The 14,395-nt window shown below is 38.2% G+C and overlaps 1 protein-coding gene across 4 annotated transcripts in view; it reads right to left on the bottom strand.

Annotated features, from left to right (window-relative positions):
- PDE7B (phosphodiesterase 7B) overlaps positions 1 to 14,395 on the bottom strand; it is a 355,914-nt gene that overhangs the window by 166,642 nt on the left and 174,877 nt on the right. The window contains exon 3 of one of the 4 annotated variants that reach the window (XM_069598499.1): positions 2,203 to 2,340. The exons of 2 other annotated variants lie outside the window; for them this stretch is intronic. In XM_069598499.1, the coding sequence (XP_069454600.1) occupies positions 2,203 to 2,227 (25 nt within the window). In that variant the 5' untranslated portion in view covers positions 2,228 to 2,340. Of the gene's footprint in view, positions 1 to 2,202; positions 2,341 to 6,099; positions 6,238 to 14,395 lie in introns of all 4 variants that reach the window. One more of the 4 variants, XM_069598498.1, reaches the window with a different exon arrangement.

The raw sequence follows: 14,395 nt of genomic DNA, 5'->3' as shown, positions 1-14,395 counted from the left end.
ACTTATCTCATCCAAAAAACTCCCATTTTCTTCATGAAGTCTTTGTGCCCCACTTCAACTGCCTCTTTGATTTAAATAAAACAGAACTTCTTATCCATTTTATTTATTTTTAAGACAACTTGTATCACTATTGGCCTTTAATGCTCCAGCTTGTCTTTCAACTTAGAATGCAGGGAGCATTGTTTCATAGTTTGTATAATAACATAAAATCCTGGGATGTACCCTTCCTTCCTTGTTTTCTTCCTTTCTCCCTTCCTTCTGCATTTACTGAGTCGCTAATAATTTATTGAGTATCTCACACTAAGTGCTTTATATACAAAACCATAGTCCCTGTCCTTAAAGTGATTTACAAATTTAGTGGAGAAACAAACACATATACAACTAATCATAAAGCATGATGTATTGTAGTATTAAAATATAATTATGGGCCAGACAGGTCTCAGTTAGTGTCTGTGATTAATAATGATGAAAACCAACATTTTTTCTTAAAATTTTCTTGTACCTTGACAATTTAGACAATGTCTAGAAATCTATTTAAAACAAAAAATTATGAACTATATTAGAGTGTGTATGCAGTATACTAACACATATATATGGAATTTAGGAAGATGGCAATGACGACCCTGTATGCAAGACAGGGAAAGAGACACAGATGTGTATAATGGACTTTTGGACTCAGAGGGAGAGGGTGGGATGATTTGGGAGAATGACATTCTAACATGTATACTATCATGTAAGAATTGAATCGCCAGTCTATGTCTGACGCAGGATGCAGCATGCTTGGGGCTGGTGCATGGGGATGACCCAGAGAGATGTTATGGGGAGGGAGGTGGGAGGGGGGTTCATGTTTGGGAACGCATGTAAGAATTAAAGATTTTAAAATTTAAAAAATAAAAAACTAAAAAAAAATAATGTGGATGATTAATTATATTTTTATTGATTATTTTTTATTTGCTGATAGGATTTTTTTTTTTAAGTCTAGCTGTAATGAGTTTAAAACTTTAAGAATCTTCTCACCACTTTTCTCAGGTGACTTGATATCATGTTGCTAGTGATTTGGCAGCTTAGGGAAAGTTCTTGTTCCTAGATGGCCAAGAAAGGCAAATCATGCAATGCCAGAGTTTTAAGGGACTTTAGAGAGAAATTAATCATTTCATTTAGATCCCATCTTAGCTCAAGCTGAAGACAGACTGGATAGCTGAAACAGAAATTTATTTCACACAGTTCTGAAGTCTGGAAGGCTGAAATCATCAGGGGTCAGCATGGTTAGGATCAGGTGAGGCTCCTTATGCAAACACTGCCTTCTTACTACATCTTCATGTGGTGGAGAGATCATGCCTCTCAAGTCTTTCTTATAATCTCATTTATGAGGGCCCCACTCTCATGACCCAGTTACTCATCACACTGGGATTAGGGTTTCAACATAAGATTTTTGGAAGGACACAAACATTCAATCCACAGCAGGTAATTTTCTAATTATACCGATAATGACAGCATAAGCCCTGGATTCTCACAGACCTGAGCTTAAGCATGTTCTTTTCACTGCTTATGGACTCAGTACAGCACTACACATTTTATACGAAATGCCTTATATTATCCTTACAAGAACCCAGATAAGGTAGGTACAATCATGATTCCCTATGAGATTAATTTGCTCAAGATTCAGATACTACCAAGCTTTAGAAGAGTGATTTGAACCAAAGCAGGTTGGCTCTAGAGCAGGCTCTCTTAACAATATGCTACACTTCCTGTGTGGCTGGGTATATTATAAAGCAATAGGAACTCGGTTTGATCAACACGTTGCAACCATCCATGGCTGTATCCATGGCTGTATCATGAACATTTATGTAAGGCAAGTCAGAAGGAAAGAATAATTATGATACTTCCAGCACCTGTTTCTATATTTTTTTCTTCCTGGTAGGATTATATCCTGTGTCCTTTAAGCCATATTCTATCCCACTGTAGTCATGACTGTGGCTACCAGGTTGGACTTGAGATTTTTGCCACAACCTTCATCCAGAAAGTGCTGAAGGTCTTCCTGTCTCAGTATGATTGCAGAGAACGAAAATGGCACACATAGACATTTTTTTTTTTTAAAATTAGGTGAACATCTGGTCTCCCTTCATTAATGGATGGTTTCCTCAAGCCAGACACTACACTCCAAAAATAACTTCATTCCTTATGAAAACTGACTTGAGTTACCTCTACCATTCTGTGTGATTGTCATTGCCACGCACTGGAACTCTTCAGGGTAGCGATGAAAGATGATCAGAGTAGTTTCTGTGCGATTTAATCATAATTGCAGCAGCAACTCTGCTGTCTCTGACCTAAATCTTCGATCTGAAAAACCAGGGAACAATGATGTAGAATTGGTGAGTGGAGATGAGTCGATTTCCCCAAGACATTAGAGGGACATTTTCCTTTTGGAGCCATTTAGCAAGGCTGCTTACAGTATCACAGTGCCAGCTGCATCTGGGTTTTCTAAACAGCTTGGCCAGAAATGGGAAAAAGAGATTCTTAAGTGTTTCCGAGTGTTAAGGAAATCACTTGGGTCAGTTTTTATATGTCCAATACATGTAGGGAAATCCAAATCTGGTCTTCAGCTGATTTCTGACCTGGGGTAATAGATTGGAGATGAAGTTGATGACAGCTATGTTTCCAGTGGGCCAGGCAGTTTCTGTTTTCTGCCTTAGCTCCTTTTCTTGGCTTTACTTCCACATGGTAAATTTGGTTACCTCGTCATTTATATTCACAGTCCTTCTACTAGGGAAATGTAAACCTATAAATTTCACAACACCTTTATATAACACCTTCTTTATAAGGTGTTACAAAGTGACAGAAGGGCTTGGCTCTTCAGAAATGTCCCTAAGGAGAGAAAAGTTCAAAGCCTGGGGCAAATCATTCTGACTTTCAGATCATCAACTTCTGTGGATAATCCCCAAGTCCTGTCCCCAGTAATAATTTATTAATAAATTAATTCACTTATTTGAAATAACATGAAATATTCTAAATCTTTGCCTGACCATACCCAATTAATCCCAACCATTCCATTTATCCATCTATACATCTGTCCTTACATCAATTATAATTTATGCCTTGTTTTATTTAAAGTTTTTCTTTATGTCCATCATGCATATAAATTCTGTATTTCATTTTTGCAAGATTACATTAAGAGTGCAGATACTCATTTCTTTGATAGCTTCCTTAGAGAACCTCTCAAGTGGTCAAGATCACAATGAATGATGAAATAGCACTATTATGTCTGTGGTAAAAATAAGAAGAAAGTTCGGTGGGGGATAGCCACAGCATTTTGGGTAACCTCAGAAGGGATACTTGGTGTTGCAAAATCCAAGTACTCTTTTTGACCTAAACCATATGCTGGTTTTCTTGAAATTATTGAAGGGTTAGAACTTTTCCCCACTAACATGCTTGGTAAAGTCACATTTCCCCATAAGAGCACAAATGTGCAAACAAAAGACTGGTTATAAAAATCTACTTGAAATTCCTTAGAGGACCTACACAGTTGTTTCTTATCTCTAACCTATGGGTCAAATGTACCTCTGACATCTATTTGCTTCTAGTTGGCATGTCTGGGGAGCTTTTCTTTTAGGATCTTTGGAAAGAGAGTTTTCAGAAACAAAACAAAAACTGAAAGAGCTTTTATCCTCCAGTAGAACCAAAGTGTTGGAAAAATTAGACTGAACTCTTGGGACAACTGAGGATTAAATGAGAACATTTGTGCAAAGTCTGTAGAACAAGTCCAGGTGCAAAGCAGGCATTCAGTAAAAGGCAGTTATGACCATCTTTTCCAAATCACCTGCTCTCTTTTGCATGGAGCTGGCATCAATAGCCCACTTAGCTCTGTGTGCCATCAGTAGAGCCTGAAAGTAATATGCAGAGGGTAAAAGATAGGAGAAGTAAAAGTGTAGCGGGGATAAATTAGGAGTTTGGGATTAACAGATACATACTACTACATGTCAAACAGATAGACGACAGGACCTATTATATAGCACAGGGTACTATATTCAATATCTTGTAATAACCTATAATGGAAAGGAATTTAAGAATATATATATAAATTACGTATATATATAACTGAATAATTTTGCTGCACATCTGAAACTAACACGTTGTAAATTATATACTTCATAAACATGTTTGCAAAAAAGAGGTAAAAGTAAGCAAAAACAAAGGGGTATGGAGTGGTCAAGGAGATGGTAGAAAAGAAGACAAAGACAAAAAAGAAACTACAGAGAAAAGAAGAAAAAGTATGGCTTTTCACTGTCAATAATCATAAAGGTTACTCCAGGACCCTGGAGAACATCAGTTGCTGGGCCCTTCTGTTCAATACTGGGCTGTTCCCATCTCTTCCTCATGAGTTTCAGATGATCTGAAAGGTTCTCCAGATCCAGTTGTACAAAACATAACATTAAGTTTTTCTAGTGTGTTCTAAATAGATAGCCATTGACACCGAGTACTAGTGTAGTCTAAATAAACAGGCATAGACACTGAGTACTGAACTAGTTTCTCTTTAACTCTCTAGAAACCCATTGCAATGTAATTATTCCTAGAGAATAATTGTCTTAAAAGTCTTTATTTCCTCACTTTTCATCAAAGGATGTAAGTTGCTGAAGTATCAAATCTTTCTTGGTAAGACGCTGTCATCTGTAAATCAGTCCCTCAGGACACTGCAAGGAGCACACTGGTGGTTTAGTCGCTAAGTCGTGTCTGACTCTTGCAACCCCATGGACTGTAGCCTGCCAGACTCCTCTGTTCCTGTGATTCTCCAGGCAAGAATACTGGAGTGGGTTGCCATTTCCTTCTCCAGGGGAATATCTGGATTCAGTAATCGAACCCCAGTCTCCTGCATCGCAGGCAGATTCTTTATCGACTGAGCTACAAGGGAAGGCCAAGAAACACACTCCTGGCTGGTAATTAAAAGCACTCTGGGAAACGCCATCACCTTTTCAGGACTTATGAACATCATTGAAGGCATTAAAGTTTCTCACCAATTTTCTAAATAATATCCTTGTGGTCTGAAAAAGGTAAAGCAACTTCAAAAAGACTGTTTATTTATTTACTTTTGCCATGAGATGGTTCCTATAATTAGAAAATTCAAAGGTTTCTTATGAGAGTGTGAAATGACTTTTGCAGTTCTTGGAGAAGATTGCAGAAATGACCATGTCAAAAGAAAGTAAGAGAATGGCTTTCTTCACCATCAGGGGATTAGGATGGTGAAGGAAAGGTGCTCTGTTCAAGGAACTTTGGGGAGCTGTAATTATAGAACCACTCTGAACTGTCCATTCCTCAGCCCCTCCATTGAAGACTGGAGAAGGACTGTTGGTGAGATTAGTGTGGTATGGGACCAGGGAACAACTCAGAAGATTTGGGCTTCAGTCTTACATCAAAGGTTTAGACAAGATCTAAGCATCAACCTTCTTTAGGGTTCTGCTTGCTCAACTCTTGTTGGGGCTTGTAGACTACCTCTGAGTATGTCAGACCTGGCAACATCCTGCCGTTCTGGGATCTTCTGCACTGAGAGATGAACCCGGACCAAGAGTGATGTCACTACCATACCACTGATCAGAGCAGACTGTTCATCAGGTGTGCAGATATCTGTTCAATGAATGAATGACCATTCACCCCTGAATGGCCTCGTAGGTATCTAAAAGCAGCTCTATAATTTGACAAAAAAGCTGGAGTGTCACAGTGGCCTTATGGAAACTCAGCCAGCGTAGGACCGTATTAGCAAATAGCTGGTTTCGTGGGGCAGTGGGGTAAAATGGGTGAGTGAGCTGATTTTTTTTTTTTTTTGAGACCATCCTGTTTCTCTCAGTCCCTTTCTTTCTCTTTTTGGTTTCCATTTGTGATCTCTGAGACTCAATAGACATAGTACTTTGCAGTCTCTCCCACCCTCTCTACCAGTGCTCCCTAGTGGGACAAGTAAATCTGATCCTAGGAGCTCAGTCACTACCCATCCAAAGCCCCAGACCAACTCTGGGGAAGGGTCAGGATGTTGCGTGCGCCACACATACAGGCTTGGCACTCAGCCCCCACCACGCTGCTGGGGCCAGGCAGGGAGGTCACCCCTTCTGATACCTGAAGAGCGGTGCCTTCCACCTCCTGCACTGCGGGTATCACTGCACATGGCCAGGGCAATGGGACAAAAGAGATCACTCTGGCTCTTCAGGCGCCAAGATGAGGAAAATCAACGTCAGGGCCCAAAGGATGCAACTGCTGGGGACAAAAGGTTACTACACATTAACAACCAGTCATTACAGAAACATTGAGTAGGCGCTCAAGGATGGAAAAGACAAGAGATCTCTTGACCCTAGATGACAACTCTTTTTCAGGGAGACTCTGAAGCACAGGGCTTCATTCGCCTTGTCAGTAGCCAAGGCAGGAAGATGAAATGAACAGCACTGCGCAACAAACGTTCATGAAGCACCTTTTATGAGCCAGGCAGGAAGCAAAGCTTTGAACAAGTCAGACTTTACATTCCAGTGAAAGCCAGAAACACGCACACAAATACATTAACAAGAGAGTCCTTGGTCATTATCAGAGATATTATAAACAAAATTAATTGATTAATAGTGGCTGAAAAGGGATTTTCTTTTCTTTTTTTTTTTTTTGAAAAGGGATTTTCATTGTATGATTGGGAGAGGCCTCTTGAACTAAGTGATAATCAGGCTGAAAATTAATGGCAAGGAAAAGCTGGCCAAAGTTCTAGGGAAGAAGATTTGAGGTAGGGGAACAACTGAGGGAAAGACCCTTTTAAAGCAAGAACTAGCTAGCTGTGTCTGAGAAACAAAGAGCAGATGGCAGGGATTCAGTGAGTGAGGGAGAGGGTTGTGTGTGATGAGATTCTGAGCAGACCATGTTAGGCTGTGTAATTGACTAGAGATGATCTTGGATGTCATTCCAAGTGTAATGATAAACTATCAGAAGTTTTTCAGAAGAGTGGTGTGATCTAACGTAGTTTTAATAAGATCACAGTAGTAGTTCTGCTGAGAAGCGATTTTATAGGAGCAAGAGTAGAAGCAGAAATTAGCAAGCAGGCTAATAAAATTCAAGAAAGAAAGAACAATGGCTTGGCTAGGGTGAGCCCAGAGGAAAAATAAAGTTTTAGGAAAGATTTTGGAAGCAGGTCTCGAGAATATACCTATGGATTGGCATGTGAGGGAAAGATGGCAGCTGAGTTCTAGTATCCTAGTTAATGGCTGGGATGGGAAGAAACATATTTAGATGTGATGCTAATCAAGCACTTAGTTGGATATTGGGAGTTTAGGATGCCTTTCAGATACCCTAGTAGATGGCAAGTAGATAGTTTGAGTATAGAGTCTAGGGGAAAAAATCAGTCCTTACACGTTAATTTGGGAAATATTGGCATATTTGTTTTGAACATTGTGTCCTGTTCAGTCCAACTGCTTCCATCCCAAATCAACATGAACTAAGTACGGTAAGTGCTGAAGATAAAGAGACCAAAAAGCCCGTAATCCCAGAGGAGGTGGCAGACCAAAGTAGGCATGATTGTTATAATGCAATGGTAAAACGGAGGAAGGTACAGGTACAAGGGAAGCTATATTATGGAGCAAATAGTTATTCCTGGAATAGTCATGGACAGTGGAGAGAAGAGGTGATCTGAGAGACAGTCATTTGATAGAAACAATTTTCTTATGAATCTCTTCTTTTAAAATAAGATCTTTTTCAGAGAACATAGAAAGTAGATGGGATTTGTTCCTGAAGTGTTATGGACAAAAGAAAATTCCATTTTGAATGGTTGTTTGATCTTGGAGAAGGCAGTAATCACTCTAGGACTTATTTTCCTCTGTAAAAAGAGAAGATTGAGTTCAGTGCAGTTTTATGCCTCAGAGAGATGATAAGATAGGAAATTATGGTCAGCAAGTTATTTTTTGCTATATATTTAAAAGCTATATTATATTACCAGACATATTTCAATACAGTAAATGGCTTAATATATAGATATATACACTTATAAAAATATATGTATGTTTTTAGTAGAAACAAAATATTTAGCTTTGATAAATTGATATATTTATAAAATAAATTGCCTTATGCCAATTGTCAAAAATTTCAAATTCTTAGTTGACATAAAAATGTTAGCACCTTAATGAACACAAGATCTAATTGTTAAAAAAGAGGGAAAAAGAAAAACAAAATAATCATTGCCAAGTTAATACAGTTTCATAGACAAAATATTTTAAACCATGAGTATATTGGGGGTACAATGAGAAAAAAGCATATTTGATAGGTGTAGTTTTACAGTTTGAGAGATTTTCCTTTTCTTCATCTTTTAAAGCTATACTAAATATTTGACTTCTCTGTCACTTATTTCACTCTTTGTGAAATTAAAAAAATTTGTTTTCTGGGAATTAATTTCTTTATCGTATGAAACAATGCAACTTCTCTCAAGGCACCCTGTAATTTACCAGAATAACTTTGGCTACAGAGTCCTGGAATGTCCTTCACTTTATTCATTTTACAGGGTTGAACAGTTTATTCTCAGAGAGTCATTTATTAACCTCAGAAGCAGATCAATTTTAAGAACAATACTTTGCATTTCTGGTAGTATTTATTTCCAGGATTGTATTTTTAAAAATCTATTTAGTAGTATGCATACTGACTTCATCAAGTGGATATAAGCAGAGACTATGTTTTTGTAAAATGGGTGACCATGAGACAATTCTGGGCCTTTTGTGGGGAGGGGGAACCCATGCATCTACCCTTGGACACAAAGATAGCTAATGCAAAGGCTAAGTCCATATTTAGGGGGTCAACAAAGCATGGACACTAAAATTTTTTTATAATAAATACTTGGATTTTTTGATACATACATTTTTAAAGTATGGAAATAAATATCTTAAGAATCATCAGAACTTTGTTAGACTTCTTTAAGTGATGAAGATTCCTTTATTGTTTTGTTTTGAGTTACTTAAATGAGGAGGTACCATGTTCTTTTTGTTATTTAGAGTGTTCAAAGTTTTTCATATGTGTATGCTCAGTCATGTCTGATCCTTTGTGACCCCCTGCACTGTAGCCCGCCAGGCTCCTCTGCCCATGGAATTATCCAGGCAAGAATACAGGAGTGGATCTTCCCGACCCAGGGATTAAACCCGTCTCCTGCATTGGCAGGTGGATTCTTTACCCCTGAGCCACCTGGGAAGCCCTCAGAGGTTTTCATTTGACTCTAAATGGCATGGTGATCCAGATTACATGCCACTGTTGGCCTCCTTTTTCTTGACTGGGTTGGGATCAGGGTTGTTCGTAATGCTGAGGAGTTGATCACATTTAGTCAGGTTGGACATAATGCTTAGGTGTTATATCCACCGTATGATTTTTCCATGTCTGTCTGAGGTCATGGAGGACAAACCAAAAATCTTCAGGGGAAGAATATAGTCCCAGAGTGATCATCTGTTGACCTAATCTGAGTGGAGTTACCAGGAAATTGGGATGTATAAGAGGAGTCTGATACTAAATAGGAAATGTGTAGCAGTAATGCTCTAAACAAAGAAACGGATAAAAGAAAAATCAGTCCATCTCTCAGGTGAAGTTTTGTCTGGTCCTCATTCATGAGCTTCCCAAGGACTCTGGTTTGCAGGACTTGGGTTGAAGGGACTCTGGTGGAGGTATGTCTTCCTGATTTATTCTGGATTCAGTTATCTGCGTTCTGGGGTTCTGTCAATCATAATGAGATTGGGATTCTTCTGGGGATCAAATGATTTGCCCCCAAATTCAAGAAAATATACAGATAAAAGTCAGAAGACAACTATGGCTTTAAAAATCCTAAGTCACTATTTAATATTTTTGAAATTTTCCCTGGCTATCTTATCCACTGCCATCATAGTTCCTAACTTCCCAGGGCTGTCAACCAATGTTGTCAATATGTTGAAACATAACCTGTTCAGTCAAAAATGCTTAGGGTAGAAATTCTTAGGAGTTTGCATGTTTAAAGAAAATGAGTTCATTTTCTTCCTGATCATACTTTATGTTAAAATATTAGTTCAGTTCAGTTCAGTTCAGTTCAGTCGCTCAGTCGTGTCCGATTCTTTGTGACCCCATGAATCGCAGCATGCCAGGCCTCCCTGTCCATCACCATCTCCCGGAGTTCACTCAGACTCACGTCCATCGAGTCTGTGATGCCATCCAGCCATCTCATCCTCTGTCGTCCCCTTCTCCTCCTGCACCCAATCTCTCCCAGCATCAGAGTCTTTTCCAGTGAGTCAACTCTTTGCATGAGGTGGCCAAGGTACTGGAGTTTCAGCTTTAGCATCATTCCTTCCAAAGAAATCCCAGGGCTGATCTCCTTCAGAATGGACTGGTTGGATCTCCTTGCAGTCCAAGGGACTCTCAAGAGTCTTCTCCAACACCACAGTTCAAATGCATCAATTCTTTGACGCTCAGCCTTCTTCACAGTCCAACTCTGACATCCATACGTGACCACAGGAAAAACCATAGCCTTGACTAGACAGACTTTAGTCGGCAAATGTCTCTGCTTTTGAATATGCTATCTAGGTTGGTCATAACTTTTCTTCCAAGGAGTAAGCGTCTTTTAATTTCATGGCTGCAGTTACCATCTGCAGTGATTTTGGAGCCCCTCAAAAATAAATATTAGTGGTAACATTAAAAGTTGCCAACTCCTTCTTGAAATAGTGCAAGAAGCCATTTCCTATGCTAGTCAGTGATGTTTGAATACTGCCTGATATAAAATTTGCCTTTAGCCCAATTTTGATCACCCAATTGAAAAAATTATGTATAATGGAGTAAAGTCCAGCAAGTAAAAAACTAAAAGTTAATGTGGTTAAATTTTCAGGATTAATAATGAAAAATTAATATTGTTAAAACCCAATAGTTTTGATAATACTGATAGCTAAAACTGTCAACAAAGGAAATGTATTTAAATGATTGTTTTCCCTGCTGATACTTCCTATTTAAGTCCCTGACCTAAAAACAATAATATTTGGATGAAATGTATTTTTTATATAAAATGTGTAACACATTTCTGTTCTAACCATTTAAATGACTTTATTATGACTATTACTTCAAGGACGTGTATGGTAAGGGCTCCAGGCTACTACATTTAAAAAAAGTTTTGGGTCAGCATTTGGCAGGTTTTCAGAATTCACTTTTCTTGTTCTCAAGGCAGTTGGCTTTAGAAACTTGTCCCTGCCTTCGATTCTATTGCTTCAGATCTGGAGGCTGTGAGACCAGATAACCAAGCTGATTAAATATACTTGAATAAGTAGTACTTGTGTGTTATGCTTGTGTACTTGCATTATGCTTGTGAACAAGTAGGCTTAGAGAGTGCTACTGGGAATTCCTCTCGCAGGTGAGAAGGCCAGCTACCTTGTCCTTTATTTTATTTTACTTCTGGTTTCCCTGTCCTGTTCCAGATGATGGACCTCACCCCAGGCCTGCCTGCCCAATACTTCATATACTTCAGTAGGTGTGGTGTATGCAGGGGTGAGGCCAGGAGTTCTGGACAGGATCTCAGTTGAAATTCTGGCTGTCGTAATCCTGCTGTGTGACACTCGGCAAGTTACTTGACCTCCCAAGCCTTAGTTTCATCAACTAGAAGATGAGAATGAAAAGAAACACTCTCCTGAGTTATTGTGAGGATAAAACGAGGTGTGTGGTATGATAATAGCTAATATTTATGGAGCATTTATTATGTGCCAGGTACACAGTTAGCACTCATAAATGGTAGCTCCTTCACACATACCTGGATTTGTGCCCTTACCAGTTGGACTTTACACAATTAATCCACTGAAATCCTCACACTACTTTTTTCAAATGCCATAGAAAATAACAAGAATGTAGAAAGGAATGTATCAGAAAGACTCTACTGTGTACAGTCACGGGGTGAGAAATTTTACTTATATTGTATCATCTAATCATCTCAGTAGCCCTTTGAAATAGGACCTATTATCTCCATTGTATAGATGAGAAAAACAAAGGTCAAGAGAGGCTGTTTTATACACTTTTTACATGATAACAGAGAAAGCAGCCATATAAGTAGAACAAATATAATACAATTGAGAACTTAATTCTATAAGAGTAAATTACAAATCTGACATTAATAATCTAGTTAATTCTCATTTATTAGCAAGTCATCAACCACATTTTCTTTTATAGAGATAAAATAATAAGAATGTAAAACATTTGTTCACATATTTAAGATAGAGATATCAAATTCATTTTATTTTGCTTAACATAGATGTTCTCATAGGTCCTTGCATGAGTAAAAGGCTAAATTACTTTGTTTCAGTCATAATACATATTGAGGCTTGCTTTTGCTGCCAAAACTGTTCTCTGGTTTAGAAAATTTCCCCTAGGTCATTTAGAAGTATTCCCAGAAAAGATGAAAATGCCAAAAACCTGGTCAAAAAAATTTTTTTTCAAGCATTGCACCAAGTATGGAAGGAATCTGGGAACCAAGAGTGTATATTTATCTGGTCACAAGGAGAACAGAGGTTATCTGAATGCCTCCAACTCAGTGTTTGTCACTGTCATAGCTGACAATTTCCCCTTTATTCTCTTGCTAAGTGGTCAATCATCCGCCCTTTCTCTTATTTTCAATTTTATTACTTACAATCAGGACAAAAGGCACTTGAGAAAAATTTCTTTTGGGGGATCCACCTTTTCAAAGGAAGATGCAAATTAATGTAGTAAATCTGTAATTCTCTTTCCATCTTTAAAAAGAAATAACATTCAGGCATTGCTCTGCGCTGTCACCTTGAGTCAGAAAATAACTCCATCTGGTTTATTTAGTTTTTGATAGCTCACACTTCAAAGAAAGGCAAGGGTTATATCCGCTGACAATTGTGCAAGCCTGCACAAGTTAAAAAATAAAATCTTTCCCGACCCCTGCAGTGATCAGTATGTATATCCTGAAGCACCAGAGATCTGATGACGTCTGTTGTGGTCTGCTGGCTCCCAACAGACTTGAGTCCGCAGGCTTGACTCAGGAAAAAGAATCCCACTAGCTTCAAGCGAAATTGTGCCCAAGTAAAGATTAATAATAAAAATACATGGAATTGGGCTCCAGTGTTACTTCTGGTCTTAAAATTCTGTGTGTGTCTCTGTTATGATTGCGCATGCACACACCTATGGGTATTTTGAAGTCATCATCCAAACTCAGTGCAATCTTTTAGATTTCCTTGTAGCTCTAACACACCATTTAAACCTTCAGGCAAGAGTCTGGCAACAACTTGGCATACGCAACTGGTTTAACTTTCTACTCATACCCATGTGGACTCCCCAAGGTCAGATTTGGTTCTTAATTCGTGGAGAAGTAAGAGAGGGCTGGTATATTTTATGCATTATCATTTCAAAGAGATGAGGCTTTTGATTAGAAGTATTAAGTGCCAACGTTTAATTTCACCTATAATTTACATTCTACCTACTTTCAAAATAACCCCAGTATATTTCTAGCTCTGCCTTGGTTATGCAACTGCTGTCTGCTTTGGATGCCCCATCTGCAATACAGTGATAATAATACTTGCCACCTACATCATTTCACAGTGGTGTCTTAAAACTAATGAATAGAGGTCTGCGTGAGCCCGAACTCTTTGAAATACAACAGCTTTATAGCTTACAAATTATTTTCAACGAGGCTGAAAGTTACACACTAGATATAGTTCTACAAAAAATTGTAAATCATATAATTAAAATTGGTTTAAAAATCAGTGTAGTATATATCACATGAATACATGTACACAAAAAGGAATACACCCAAATTGCTAAAAAAATTATAATTATATATTTCTATAGAAAAGCTTAGAAAATAATTTAATGAATATTCTATTCAAATTAATTTTGACGATGGCTATTAGCATTGTGGTATTGTGGGCAATTTTATTTTCTTCTATATGGGTTTCTTCTATATTCCAAGTTTCCTAAAAATGGAGTGAAAGTGTTAGTTGTGCAGTCATGTCTGACTCTTTGTGACCCATAGACTCTAGCCCGCCAGGCTCCTATGTTCATAGAATTCTCCAGGCAAGAATACTGGAGTGGGTAGCTGTTCCCTTCTCCAGAGCATCTTCCTAGCCCAGAGATTGAACCTGGGTCTACTGCATTGAAGGCAGTCTTCACCATCTGAGCCCCCAGGGAAGCCCTAAAGTGAATATATAGTTTGTTCAAACTCAAGAAAATAATCTCAAATATCTTTGTTAAGAATAACTGGACAAGATAGAATGCAAATATCAGAGCTTTTAAGAAAAATATTCCTTTAACTTCTTAAAGAGTGAGTATGGGTTGGACATTAATGACATAAAGGCTAGTCCTATAGGACTTGGGTTTTAACCCCAGCTTATAATGGGAAGCTCAGAAAAAAACCTATCATTTAAGGAAAATATTCAAAGTCTTTGTTCATGTG

This window comes from Ovis canadensis, chromosome 8, assembly GCF_042477335.2.
Source record: "Ovis canadensis isolate MfBH-ARS-UI-01 breed Bighorn chromosome 8, ARS-UI_OviCan_v2, whole genome shotgun sequence".
In the NCBI taxonomy this organism is placed as follows: Eukaryota; Metazoa; Chordata; class Mammalia; order Artiodactyla; family Bovidae; genus Ovis; species Ovis canadensis.
This window is presented reverse-complemented; position numbering and strand designations above follow the sequence as displayed.